The sequence below is a fragment of the Rhinatrema bivittatum genome, chromosome 9, assembly GCF_901001135.1.
Source record: "Rhinatrema bivittatum chromosome 9, aRhiBiv1.1, whole genome shotgun sequence".
In the NCBI taxonomy this organism is placed as follows: domain Eukaryota; kingdom Metazoa; phylum Chordata; class Amphibia; order Gymnophiona; family Rhinatrematidae; genus Rhinatrema; species Rhinatrema bivittatum.
The window spans coordinates 213,491,741-213,507,054 of record NC_042623.1 but is presented as its reverse complement, the minus strand read 5'-3'; the positions used below and the strand labels follow the sequence as shown (position 1 = coordinate 213,507,054).

The 15,314-nt window shown below is 42.1% G+C and overlaps 2 protein-coding genes across 2 annotated transcripts in view; one reads left to right on the top strand and one right to left on the bottom strand.

Moving 5' to 3' along the window:
- Nucleotides 1–8,274, top strand: part of GPR87 (G protein-coupled receptor 87) — a 36,230-nt gene extending 27,956 nt beyond the window's left edge. The window contains exon 3 of the mRNA XM_029616042.1: nucleotides 7,167–8,274. Coding sequence (XP_029471902.1) covers nucleotides 7,167–8,206 — 1,040 coding nt within the window. The 3' untranslated portion in view covers nucleotides 8,207–8,274. The remainder of the gene's footprint in view (nucleotides 1–7,166) is intronic.
- The window catches only part of MED12L (mediator complex subunit 12L), a 764,678-nt gene that overhangs the window by 402,867 nt on the left and 346,497 nt on the right, over nucleotides 1–15,314 (bottom strand). The window lies entirely within an intron of this gene.

Genomic DNA, 15,314 nt, shown 5'->3' with positions numbered 1-15,314 from the left:
ATATAAAAATTAAAAATAAATAAATAATAAATAAATAAATAGCAGGTGCAAAGCAGGCAGACCCTTAACTCACAGACTTTGGTCTCGCTTATTTTTAAAGAGAAACAATGCTGACAGATTCTTTTTCAAAATCTGCATAAATGCATTAAAACAGTCCGCACAGTTTGCAACCATGCTATTTGAAAGTCGCCCCTCTAAATTTAATCCCAACCTGCAAAAGAGCTATTCTGTTGTATAAGCATTTAAAAACAGATCAGTAATGCATCAGAGAGGAAGCAGGCAGACTATTCTCACTGGGAAAATGCATGTATTGCTTTTAGTCAAATTCTGTGATTACTGGCAAAAAAACAAAAACAAGTTTCTAGCATAGTGGTTTTCCCTTCGTCTCTGCTATAACCAGTACATCCATCAACGCAGCAGTGCATATTTACTGGAATAAGCACCTTTAGCATAAATAAAATTAAATTATAACACTAAGATGAGCTGAAAATTCTGCCTTTACTTTGCATAATATTTTCACACCTTTTACCAATACCATTATCATTTTATGCTGTTGACACTAAAACTTAGCTTGATGGTTAAATTATTTGTAGAGGGTATGAAACACTGCATCTTCAACTAGTGTGAGCACATTTATTTAGTTACAATGCCCCTATTTCATTAAAAAAAAAAACCATAGCAGAGCATGCGGTAGCACAGGGTCCACTCAATCACGGTGAGGGTGGAGCTTTGCCCCTAGCTCAGGGGCAGCCAGCTCCAGTTCTCAAGAGCCATAAACATCTGTCTTGTGGGTACATGCTCTGTAAACTGAAGGTAAGAAACACTGCTGTCGTTAGACAGAAGTATTTGGGGAGGTGACAGGGGAGCAAGCAAAGCATTGGAAGGGAATGAGTCAAAATGTCATCATGGCCCCCCCCAGGCCACCATTAAATTGACTATAAAGATACAATAAGAAAAAGTCCCAGGATCATTCTGTGCAATTAAACAAAAAAAACCAAACAACCTCCCAGCAAAACAACCATTAAAATTATTTGATAGCATCATTCAACCAATTCTTCTATATGGATATTAGAGTGAAGTCTAAAATCTCTACAAGAAGGGACAGAATCTCAATATAAATCCTTCACTTCCAGTTCTGTAACACAATCTGCATACATAGAAAGTCCCGAGATAACAGTCCTAGGACGCTGACCCTTACAATTCACCAAAAAATATATATATATATATCCACCACAAAAAAAAAAAAAAAAATTTCAAATTCTGTCGTCACCTCGGTAACAGCACGAACACTTTCCACTGCCAGACATTTTGTGTTGTAACACAAAGCCAACAAAAAGAAACTTGGAACATTTATAGCAAACCAGTCATACTTTAGCGGCACTAAAGCCAAGGACTCAAATGGTAACGATCCTACCTATGAAGAGGCAGCACTGGAAATATTACACCAGGCCCTAAAACACAAATACATCTAACTAGAAAAACAGAACAAGTACACTGCAAAACATCATCCACCTTGTAACATAATTATGAATGTTTACCTGTAAACCGTTATGAACTAGTGATTTTCACATGGAATAATGGTATATAAAACATTTAAATAAATTAAAAATATAAATCTGTCTCAAATGCAATCCCTCACCAAATAGAATAATCAGACCATAAAGTATACATAGAAATGTGCAGACAAAAACTGAAATGGGAACCGCAATAATCCAGACTCTATATGCAGTGTAACAATGGAAAAACAAAACCATCATCATTCATCATAAAACGAACAAAATCATCAACCATGATAATAAAAAAAAAAATTTCAAAACATCTGACAAATAGAACATTCAATAATTTAAAACATAGTAAACATTTTTTTAAATTTACCAAACACCAATAAAATATTTCAAAACAGCAAACATCCAATAATTAAAGTTCTCCATACCAGAGTACTTTTCATTTCCATTCATCCTGAGACTGTCCTGGATGAGTGAGGGAGGGGGAAAGAACACACTCTGTCCTCTCTCACACACACATTCTCTTACACACACACACTCAGACTTAGGGATTCACCCTCTTATCTGGGCCTCTTCTTTTACCATCTGCAGGATGGGGTCCACTGGCAACCACCAGGTCCTCTGCTCCTTGGGCCACCAAAGGATGGGTTCCATGCCCTGCAAGGCCTTCACCCACCAATGGGATGGGTGAAGGCCTTGCAGGGCATGGAACCCATCCCACCCCCAGGGCTGGTGCTAGACGTTTTGCTGCCTTGTTCTCACAAGGCAGCAAAACGTCTAGCACCAGCCCTGACTGAAGAAAGAATGAGGCCCATCAGACCACCACAGACCCATCCCTTGGAAGTCGAAGGAGCAAAGGACCCAGCGACCACCATGGCAGTCGAAGGAGCAAAGGACCCAGCGACCACCATGGGTTCCATGGTGGTCGCTGGGTCCCCGACCCCATTCCACACACACCATGGGTTCCATGGTGGTCGCTGGGTCCTTTGCTCCTTCAACTGCCAAGGGATGGGTCTGTGGTGGTCTGATGGGCCTCATTCTTTCTTCAGTCAGGGCTGGTGCTAGACGTTTTGCTGCCTTGTGAGAACAATTACTTTGCTGCCCCCCTGTTCATTCATTCTCTGTGCCGGGCCCACCAAAAAAAAAAAAAAGCCCAGCTCCCTTCAGTGATACAAACTTTTAAAAATGACACCACCACCCCCTCCCCGAACCCATGGCTGGTGCAAGGGTATTAGCCTTGGTAAGGTTATAAGGCGAACCTTATAGCCTTACACAACATGCCCCTCCCCCGACCCCATTCCACACACACAGTTAAGAGTTATGCATTTATATTTTACATGAAAAATATCAAAGTACAGTATTCTGAGGTAAAAATATAATTTATATTATATTTACATGCACTGCTGTGATGCCAACCAGAAATCCCTACAAAAAAAGTCACTTGGAACCTATATGGTATTAGGCCTATTTTGATGTGTGTTGGGTGTGGACTTAACCGTCTGAAACCCCGAATACACTAATACACTTCATATTAGCATAATACCTCACCTCGCTCACACATGCAGAACATAAACAGACTCTCACCAAATACAGAATAGAGCAACCATAAAGTAGAAATACAAACACACAGACAAAAATTGAACTGGAAACCACAAGAAGTCAGACACTCTATGCGGTGCAACAATGAAAAACCAGAACCATCAGCATTCCTCAAACATCAAACAATAAAATCAAGTAATAAAATACATAATCATAATACTAAAAACATACTAATATTTCAAAAAAAAGCTGATGAATAAAAGATCACTTAATTAAAAACTCATATACAATTTGTTTTTTTTAAATGACCCAACCACCAATAAAATATTTCAAAACAGAAGACACAGCAAATAACACCTGAAAAATAAAACTAAAAAGGATTTTAAAAACTCACGCTCTCCATACCTAGGAACTTTTGATTTCCAGTCACCCTGGGATTATCGTGGAGTAATGGGAGGGGGTTGCATAAACTCTCTCCTCTCTTTCTTATATACACACACAACAAGCTCATACACACATACACTTGCTCTCAGACAAACCCGCAGGCATCTCCAGCTCTTCTTTGGTTGGAATCTACCAGTAGCCCCAGGTCCTCATCTTCATTTCAGCTGCTGGCAGGTTGGAATCCACCTGCACCCTCCATTTTCTCTCTCTCTTTCACACACACACACACACACACCCACCCCAGACAAGCTCCCAGTTTACATGCACTCATCCAGGGCAGGCTCCCATTCACATCCACCCAAATCACAGGCAGGCTTCCCATTCTCACACATACACACCCTGCTCATCCCAGGAAGGCTCCCATGCATGCATGTGCACATACACACAGGCAGGCTCACATTCACACACCAATCCCAGGCAACCTCCCATTCACTCACACACATACCCCCATACTAGGCAGCCTCCCATTCATACACAGAAAATGTCATAATGCCTCTGTATCGCTTCATGGTTTGACCGCACCATGAGTACTGTGTACAGTTCTGGACACTGCATCTCAAAAAAGATATAGTTGCACTGGAGAAGGTACAGAGAAAGGCGACCAAAATGATAAAGGGGATGGAACAGCTCCCCTATGAGGAAAGGCTACAGAGGTTAGGGCTGTTCAGCTTGGAAAAGAGACAGCTGAGGGGGGATATGATAGAGGTCTTTAAGATCATGAGAGGTCTTGAAAAAGAAGATGTGAATTGGTTATATACACTTTCAGTTAATAGAAAGACTAGGGGCACTCCATGAAGTTAACGTGTGGCACATTTAAAACTAATCAGAGAAAATTCTTTTTCACTCCACGCACTATTAAGCTCTGGAATTTGTTGCCAGAGGATGCGGTTAGTGCAGTTAGTGTAGCTGGGTTTAAAAAAGGTTTGGATAAGTTCTTGGAGGAGAAGTCCATTAACTGCTATTAATCAAGATGACTTAGGGAATAGACTCTGCTATTACTGGCGTCAGTAGAATGGGCTCTTCTTAGTGTTTGGGTACTTGCCAGGTTCTTGTAGCCTGGTTTGGCCATTGTTGGAAATAGGATGCTGGGTTTGATGGACCCCTAGGTCTGACCCAGTATGGCAATTTCTTATGTTCTTAACCTCCCATACATACAAACACCCCCATGCCAGGCAGCCTCCCATTCACACAAACACACTCCTCACAGGCAGCCTCCCATTCACACACACACACACACACACACCAGGTAGTCAGCGTCCTTGGGTCATTCCTCATCCGCTGCTACTGCCAGCCTGCTCCATCTTGTTCTGCAGCTCCTGTTCCTGAGCTGGCACTGCGGTAATTCTACGCTCGCGGTGCTAGCACTTCCTGTATTCTCATCTCGAGAGAATACCGGAAGTTCTAGTACCTCAAGTGTTCAGTACCACAGGGCCAGCACCAGAGGAGAAGCTGCCAGACACGCTTCCTCTGCTGTGGCCTCTTGCTTCTCCAACTGATGGGATCGGGTCCACCAGAGGCACCACAGACCTCCTCCTTCTGCCACGGGTGGGATCGGGTCCACCAGTGGCAGCATGGGCCTTTCCCTGCTCCCGATGCCACCCCACCTGGTGTGCCATACTGTGAAATTGCATGGTTTGCACATCTGATGGTGCCGGGCCTGCCTTTAGCTACCTGTGGGACAGGATCTGCTGGCCAGCACCTGATTGCAGGTCCTTTTACATTTTTTTTGGGAGGGGGGGGAGCAGAATGCCTTCCTCCCTCACCCATGATTGTGCTGTGGGTGCTAGAAGTCATGTTTAAACAACTTCATCTCCTGCAGCCACAGAGCCGATCTTGCAGTAAAAACTATGAGTTGGGCCCTGCAGCAGCAGGAGAAGACATTTGCTTAAACACAACTCCTGCTGCCAGCTGCTGATAGCTTGGAGGTGAATTTAAGCCAGAAAATCGCATGGCTGACAGATCCGTCTCAGTATTGAATCAGGCAAGGCTTTGGTTTATCTCTACCTGATCTGATGTATAAAACTAGGGTGGCAAGCCTTTTTTTTTTTTTTTTTTAGGGTGGAACTAGCCACCCTTTAACACCACCTATGGTAAGAAAGCTAAACCAAAACGTGTCAGCCTCCGGGAATAGTTTCAATATTTAAGCATTACTAGATTGCAGCATATTAAACCATAGTATAATTTATAGAATGTTTCATATAGTCACTGTTGAAGAACTATTTCAACCTAGTCAGGCTAATAGTTGAGCAGGCTAAAATATCCCTCTGCCCTCCACCAAACTGGGTGCACTGCTACAATGCCACATCATATGCCTGGAAAAGGAGACATCCACTTATTAAATTAAAAGCTGTCTTCTGCACAACTTGTATAAAATCAGACAAAGTCCGGCATAGCTCCTTTCTCTTGCGAGCTCATGGTAAAGCACATCAGTCAGCTTCTTTCACAAGGAGTGCAGGCCTTGTACAGGGCTCGGAGAATGGTTAACAGGCATCACCAGAGAAGGAACAGAGTTTCAGGCATATATCAAACCCAAGAAACACAGCTGTTAATTCTGTATTTTTGCAACCCTGCACTTTGCTCCTAACTCATTTGGGCTCCCAACTCACTCAAAACTGGGTCTGAGATCTGGCATCGTAAGCCTTCATACGCAGCTACCCGGGGAAATTTTCCTCTCCCCGCTAACTTCAGTTCAATTGTTGCAGTGACTGTCATGTACCAGGGCTCCTTCCAAAACCTTGCAACCATGAGGCTCATTCTTGAAAACAGATTTACAGTAAAGAGACACAATTTGATCCTGTGTGCTCCATCTATATCAAGTGGTACTCAAATCAGTCCTCGGGCCCCCTCACGGCCAGTGGAGTTTTCAAGTTATCGCTAATGAATATGCATGGAATATTTTTGCATACAATGAATGCAGTAGCTGCAAATATCTCTCATGTGTATTCATTAGGGCAAGCCTGAAACCCCAGCTGGTTGTGGGATAGCCCAAGGACCGATTTGATCTAGATTACTGAATTTTTAATTTACATATTGGTTTTGGTCAAATAGTACTTTTATTCTATGATATGGCATCCACCTATTAAACCTTTTGGCAACCGCACTCCAGAGGACTGCTGAGATAAAGCCACAGAATGCTGCATCCTTCTAGAAATCCAGCATTATATACATATGTGAGGCCTAATATACCAGATATGATGCCCAACATCCATAATCAGCACTGCATATTGGGCCCAGTTCAAACTACAGGGTCAGCATGCATCTCACACACAGGAAGGAACTGTGTTGGGGGAAAAAAAAAAAAAAGATTGAACCCAACCTTCAAACTCGTTGATTTGGCTTTGATTTGTGCGGGAGATAGGTGTCAGCACCTGGGACATGAATCTGATCCATAACATTCTGTAAAATAGTTGATATTTAATAGATAGCTACTGAAAGCAGCCAGATAAAAGGAGATTAGACCAGAACATTAGTGACGGAATATTATATTTTACCAATTCAGAACAGATTTATAATGCATAGCTAACATTTTATCTTTCATATTCAAGGTCTAGCCTCACGTAATTAAGCCAACATATTTCTGAAGTAATTATTATGTTTCATTAAATGCATAAAAGATGTTTCAGAACCCTAGTAAACCAGTTACAATAGCTTATTCCATCTTTTTTTAACCCGCTACAGAATACCATCTGTATCAAAAAGACAGGATATCATCAAATTCCACGAGAGATCTACATATCAATTCTACCCAAGGCAGTGAGCTCATAAGGATTGGACTACCCATCCTTTATCTCATCATCTTTCTGGGGAGCATTATGCTAAATGGCTTGGCTGTGTGGATTTTCTTCCACATCAGAAGTACGACAAGCTTCATTTTTTACCTCAAGAACATCATGGTAGCAGACCTTTTAATGACGCTGACCTTCCCATTCAAAATCATTCAAGCTTCAGGACTTGGACCATGGAACTTTAACTTCTTTCTCTGTCGATACTCTATGGTTTGGTTTTACACCAACATGTATATCAGCATTGCATTTCTTGGTCTCATCAGCATCGACCGATACCTCAAAGTGGTTAAACCCTTTGGGAGCTCCAAAATGTATAATGTAAATTTCACAAAGACCTTGTCGGTGGGAATATGGGTTGGTATGGCTGCCCTGGCCTTGCCAAATGTAATTCTCACGGACGTTGGGCCGACAAAAGACAACGTGGAGGACTGCATAAAGCTTAAAAATTCCTTGGGAGTAAGATGGCATGAAGCAGTCATTTATATTGACATGTGTCTGTTTGTAGCTGTATTGATAGTTCTCATTGTATGCTACATTTCAATCTCCAGGCATATACATAAGTCTAGTAAACAATTTATTAGTCCTTCAAGCAGAAGAAGAAAACATAACCAAAGTATACGTGTTGTTGTGGCTGTGTTTTTCACCTGCTTTCTACCATACCATTTGTGCAGAATCCCTTTTACCTTTAGACAGTTAGATGACGTTTTAGATGAGTCTGCACATAGAGTTTTGTACTACTGCAAGGAGTCTACCCTCTTTCTCTCTGCATGCAATGTGTGCCTGGATCCAATCATTTACTTCTTTATGTGCAAATCATTTTCACAAAGGCTGTTCAACAGATCAAATATCAGATCCAGGAGTGAAAGTGTCCGATCACTTCAGAGCATCAGAAGATCAGAAGTGCGCATGTATTGTGAATACACAGAAGTATAAAACCATCATTGCAGTCCTGTTTCTTTGCAAAAAATCCTTGTACAGCATATATATATATTATGTAAATATTAATGTGAAATAAAAATATATATGTTACTCGTGGCAGCCTATATATTTAGGGCAAATCTTTATTGAATTTTACCATAAACATTAAATATATATATATTTTTTTTTTTTTTCATTCATACAGGAGATTAATGCATTTTAAAATCCAAGCATTTCAGAAATACACACACACACACACACACACACACACACACACACACACACACTCAACTTTCTAAATTTACTCTGGGTAATATCTTCATACGAACATAACTGGACATAGCCAAGTCAATATAAGGTAAAGCAAGATAAATGTAGGAAATGCATCTTGACACTAACAACCAGATGTACTAAATTTTCTGCCTATAGACAAAAAATAACAACACTTTAGTCTAGCCTTAAAACAAGAGCAAAGCAAGGACCAGACCCCATGAGTTGGGGGTCATGCAATTTATAATCTGGAAACATATGGAAGCCAAACTATTGTGCAAGAACATTCGTTCCCCCAACCAACCCCTCCCATCCCCCTCAAATATATTCAGTCATTTACGTATTGAAACCTGAACTCTTAGTTGTCATGCATGCAGGGAAAAAACAGAAAACACGGTATTAAAATTAAGCCACAGCTGAACCACAGATTCTTAGTAAGTAAAGGCCAATTGAGCTTTCAGAAATTATAGCTCTGAGCTCTACAGGACCACAAATACTGTGCAATGCTGTCTGCTCCTCAGCTTCTCTCTTTACTGGAAGATGGTCTCAGTATTAAGGCCGGCCTTGTATTCTTACTGTCTTCATGAAAAGACCAGCTCATAGCAATTGCTACTGGAAATATTGCAGGTATTTCAGCAAACCTCATACAGTTCCTCTTCCTTCTCTGCCCTTCTTACATTTACCTCCTATTACTACTGCTCTATGCTGCTGATTCATAGCTCATTGTTCACTGCAGGAAGCCACAGTGCAAACTGTTCATTCAGCAAAGTGGTTCTCTAGTCTTAAAAGTTTCTTTAAAAAAAACATATGGGGCTACTTGGACTCATTTTAAGACTCACACATTTGTATCTGTTTGCATGACTACTTACTTCAGTCTGAGACACAATAACCTGCTATATTTTGTGCCTTTTTCTCCTTGTTAAATGGCAGTTTGAGTCTTGCTGCTCACTTTGCTGGAGAGCTATTGGACAACAAGCAGAAATAAAATGCATGAAACTCTGCAAAATACAATGCAACAAACTAGGAGGGGTGGCTATTGTTAACTTCCCTGTGTTGCTTACAGGCACATTTGCAAAGGGAAGCTCCCTGCAGACTTTCCCTTTGAAAATGTGGGGCTGGCCCATGCATTTTCCAGCAGGTGCAACCTCCACGCCATAAATCAGTAATGGGATTTTGAAAATTAAAATGCCTAGCATTATCTTCCAGCTCTACCCTTTTGTGACAGAGGTGAAACAGCATGGATGCTTTTACCCGCAGAGAGGAAAGCCAATTTTCAGCCAGTTTTACCCAGGTCACTGCTTAATTATCCAGACATTAAAAAACCTTTTTGAAAACTGCCAACCCATGTCAGCACATATCCCATGGCCCTACAGTTGTCCACATTGGACTATATTTAGCATAAAAGAATCGTATAGTCATGCTCCTCTACTCATGCTATGTACTTATCCAGTGAAAGCAAAGTGAAGACGACTCCACTGGTGAAACGGGTATAACCCCCGGGCAGACAGTATGGCATAGGTGCCAAGGCGCGCACACCTCAGTTCAGTTATTACGTGCTCAGTTCTCAAAAAGGTCTTCAAATTCTGAGTGTCCAGGACTCCTTGCAGGGAGAAGATTACCTTCTAGGCCCTTTTGTGTTGCTTAGCTCTTACTCGACCCCACAGTACAGCATAAACAGCACAGATAATCTCATAAAGGTAGAGAGCAATAATCATGCTGGAAGCTGGATGGTTTCCAACTCAATTTTACAGATAGTTGTTAAGATGGAATGAAAGTTCTTTACAGCGCCTTGATATTAAAGTCCAATTGTTGTAAAATCAGAATTTCACATAAATTTGTGACTTTTCTACTTCCAGCAGATATCTCCCATTTGAATCAAGCCAATTTCTGTGAGAACTTAACGCCTCCTCCTTCAAAGACAGTAAAGTCAATGTTCCGCTATTCTGATCATAGAACTGGACGACGTTAATTCTCATTAATCACCAGAATGCAAAGTCCCAGATATCATACCTCACCTTTATTCTTCCCTATTCTCCTTTCTCCTGGCAGTACCAAGCTGGCCCTTCTTCATGTCTCTAAATTCCAGGAGTGTTGTTCACCTGGATCAATAGTAACCTGCGCTGAAGTGACACACTAAACTCCCTCTCTCTGGTAATGAATGTGAATTCATTCCTCCTTGATAACGCAGCTACTCTTCAGGTTCTTCCTGGATGAAAGGCACCTCCTCCTCTAGAGGACACAGAATCTGAGTCCCTAGGCCACTCAGCAAAACAATACAGCAATTCTTACCTAAAAGGGAAGCAAAATAAGAGGCAGGAGTGGTGAAAACAAAACCTTCCTCTTCAATGAACAAAATGTCTGCAAAAGGTCTCTGTCCAGAGTCCTTTCCTCTGAAAAAAAAATCAGAGGTGGGGGCTGCACAGACAGGCAACTCAAGAAACTCCATCTAAGAATCCACCCCCCTGAGACGGTGGCAGGGGTTTATAATCAATCAGAGCACACCATCTGCTTCTCCCATTTGGGGGAGCCAAAACATCACTCTGCTCCCCTGCCAAAGGATTGGTTCAGTCTTTCCAGAATGGGATCCTTTAGATCTGCTACACAGGTAAGAATATAAAGATAAGAATAAGAACAGGCACACGATAGCACAGCTGGAGGGAAATATTTTTTCCATGGCTATATCATGCCATCAATCACCTCATGATCAGGATACTAAAAGGGAGCTTCAAAAACTACCCAGAAACTTAATAGACTGGTTTCCTCACTCATTATCAATCTTCCATTAACTACGCTCAGATCCCTCACCTTTATCTAGAAACAGAGATAAGTCCCATCTCGTCTATTCAATTTTCTTCCTTTGCAAAACCACAAACCTTACTAAATCTCCAGCTTTCCCTTCACTTCTGTGCTTATCCCATGCTTTTCTTAAATTTTATTACCGCTTTTGCCTCCACCACATCCACTACCCTTTCTGTAAAGAAATATTGTCAAACGTTACGCTTGGATCGTCCTATCAAGACTCTGTTCTGCTTCTTTTCCACTGAAAAATGCTTACTTCTTGTGCATTATTTATGCCTTTCAAATATTCAAATCTCTCCATACTTTCTTCTCACTCCCTGTGGAGCATTCATATTTAGGTCCTGAAGTCTCATTTCATAGGGCTTTTGGAGCAGACTTTGTGCCATTTTGGGAACCCTTCTCTGCCCAGGGCTTAATTTGTCAACAGAAAGAAAGTGGAACTGTGGATGGGGTGAAATGGGCAGGGCCAGATGTGAATCTCACACACACACACACAAATCAAAGCCTTGTCTCAGGCTTCTTCCGAGGGCTGGGGGGGGGGGGGGCATAAGTGATCCACACAACTACTGGATCCTCAGGTAAGCCAGAACTGATGTACACTGCTGGCCCTGCTCTGCTTTCTTGGGTCCCAGAAAAAAGGTGGCAGAATGCTGGGCTGGGTTGTTCTACCAGAAATTAAGCCCTCAGTAATGGATAAAAAAAAGGGATTTGAATTAGTATAAGACTGAAATTTGTGAGCAGATGTGTCAATCATCAAGATCAGGGTTGAAGCCTTAACAATTGGCATTACTGCTCATAACTTTCAAACGAGCCAATTCAAACCTTTTTTTAAAATGTCTGTTCTTTGCACTACAATGTCTTCTTCAATATCACCCCTTCCCCTTCTGTTCCCTGCAATACAGAAGAAATGGGGGCTGGATTAGAGAGAAGAGTGGCCATTCTCTTCTCTGTGTGCTTCAGGCTCAGCTTCTCTCCTTCTCTTCCCTGCAGGCTTCCTGGAGGGGAAGGGCTGGAGCAGAGCACCCCTGCTCCTCTGCCTCTTAAGCCTGAAAAGAAGTGCCAGATCTACGTTTCACCCCATTCCCCCATAAATTAAGCCTTGACTGCCTATCTCCTTACAAAGGTACAGCCTCCAGAAGTGGACACAGTGCTCAAGATGAGATCTCACACTGACTTGAACAGAGGTTTGACCTCCTTTTTCCTACTGCTTATGCCTCTTAAGAGAAGAAAAACAGTAATACAGTAGTGGTTGTCAGTGTGTTCATGGTTTTGAATAATCTGTGGGCCAGATTTTAAAAGGGTTACGCGCATAAGGTACGCGCGTAACCCTTTTAAAACCCCCCTGCGCGCCGAGCCTATTTTGCATAGGCTCGGCGGCGCGAGCAAGCCCCGGGCGCGCGTAAGTCCCGGGGCTTGCCTGGGGGGGCATGTCGGGGGTCGTGTCAGGAGTGAAGCGGCGTGTCCAGGGTGTGTCCGGGGGCGTGTTTCCGGCTCAGGGGCGTGGCCGAGTGCCCCAACACAGCGGCCTGTGTCGGGGCCTGCCACGCCGGCGCGCATAAGTTACTTCTGCCCGGAGGCAGTAGTAACTTTTAAGATAAAGGTAGGGAGGGGGTTTAGATAGGGCCGGGGGGGTTGGTTAGGTAGGGGAAGGGAGGGGAAGGTGCGGGGGGGGTGGTGAATGGAAAGTTTCCTCCGCGGCCGCTCCGATTTCGGAGCGGCCTTGGAGGGAACGGGCAGCGCGCGCAGGGCTCGGCGCGCGCAAGGTGCACAAATTGTGCACCCCCTTGCGCGCGCCGACCCCGGATTTTATAAGATACGCGCGTATCTTATAAAATCCCGCGTAGATTTGTAAAATCTACCCCTGTATATTTAGAGACAAAAATCTTTTCTCAGCAATGAACAAAAAGTCCAGTGTGTGCTGATATGCCTGGAATACACGTATTACCTTAGATTTACAATATATGATTCCACATACCAGAGGAAAAAAAAAAAAAGAATAGGAGTAAAGAGAGATGAGCAAGCATTTGTGCTTTGCTCTTGTGCTTTATTTATTTTTATTTATTTATTTAGGGATTTTATATACCGATTTTCTTGATACAGATCAAATCAACTCGGTTTACATAGAACGATAGTACATTAACAATAACTAGTCAAACCTCAAAAGAGGAGACAGATTGGGAGCAGAAGGTAAAAAGTTACATTATAACAAGGGTGAGTAACTTGGAATTGGAAATGAAGAGAAAGATAATCAAAGTAGAGAGATATAACAGAGAGAAGGGGCTTGAAGCCCACCTCAGGAGAATAACTCTAGCATTATAACATGATTATATGACATTCTGCTAGTTATTGAAGCACAGCTGATTGAATAATATCTTAGTAGAATATAGTCTAGGAGACAGGAAAGGCTCTACCGAAAAGCCAAGTCTTCAGTTTCTTTTTAAAATTTATGAGGCAGGTTTCCTGTCGGAGGTCTGGGGGTAGTGTATTTATGTCACAAGTCTCCAGGGAGGAGATCAGAGTATCCACACACACAGATTAGGAAATACAGAGACAAAAGAAAGCATCCAGACCGCCCATTACATAAAGATTTTAATAGTACTGGTCACAGGAGAATACAGGCATTTCTGTAACTCATGCATGGCAAAAGCCAGACGTTATTTAAGGATTCCCTTCCCCTCATGGGTGAATTGTGAAAACAAATCTTACATCTAATAGAAACCTAATATGCATTTTGTGTAGAATATTAAATGAACTCCTAAGGCACTTTTTACAGGTTGTCTCAATTTGACTGTAATGATTGGCATTTTGTGATGTCATTAATTACTAAATCCAGATGACTCTGGGGCATCAGTCAAACCTGAATACAGGTGGTGATACATCACTGTATTTCCAATTCCAGAGCAATTCTTAGACTCCTAAAGACCAATAAAAAATGTCCTGTCCTGCTAGCCCCAACCTTTTACACTAGCTTCTGGATCTATCCCAGGCCTTAGCAGGGCTAATGTGGGAAGAATATATATGAAGAGCCATGAAGGAAGTGTCCACACAATTGGATTTCCTCTATGGTGCACTTGTACAATGCATCCTCTCTCCTTCCCTAACAGAGATGTCATGCTTGGACCTGTCCTGTGACCTCCAGTGGCTGAAAAAGCTTCCGATCTTCTCAAGAAATGCATCCATCTCACAGGTCCTTAAGGCATAATCTAAGAACCCTACAAACAGGTCTCCCCCAAACTCCAGCCCACAGGCTAAAATCACTTCACCTTGGACTGCTACCAGCCTCAGTTGGGTCTAGGCATGTATGATCCTAGATCACGCTTAAGCCTTGACAGCAAACACATTATGCTAATAACTACTAGGCCAAACTAATCCAGATATGACAAGATGCAAGCCAGTTTGATTTTCAAGATATCCATTATAAATATGCATGAAATGTAGATGTCTACAAGTGAAGCAGCATATGCAGATCTCTCATGTGTGTTCATTAAGGATATCCTGAAAATCAAACCAGTCTATGGCCCTCAAGGACTGCAGTTTCACATTCCCTGGGTCACTAATCCAAGTAAGTTTTTTAAGATGGTTATTGGTTACTGAAACTACACATTTAAAATATGTTACAGAGAAATTATTTATAAACCTTAATTATACAACAAGACAGGTATGAGCAACTCTGCTCTATGAAGGCCCTAACCCAGGGCCAGTGCAAGAGTATTGGGCACCCTAGGTGAATTTTCAGCCTTGCGTCCCACCCCCTAGGTCACCCTTTCCGCTACCCACCCACTCCCAGATTTGGTTAATTAATTGACCAATATCAAAGGCACCATCATCACCATCCCTCCCAGAAAAATTCTGTAAAAACACAACACACATAGGGAGGACAATTTTTGAAATTTTGCTCACCCTAAAAGAATACAAGTATGACCATACTTTTATTTCAAGTATCTGTGCACACTACTTTGAAGCAAAATGTAAAGTTTTTAAAATTTCCCCATACTTTCATACAACTTTGCTCGCTCTCTCTCTCTCTCTGTATATATATATATATATATATATA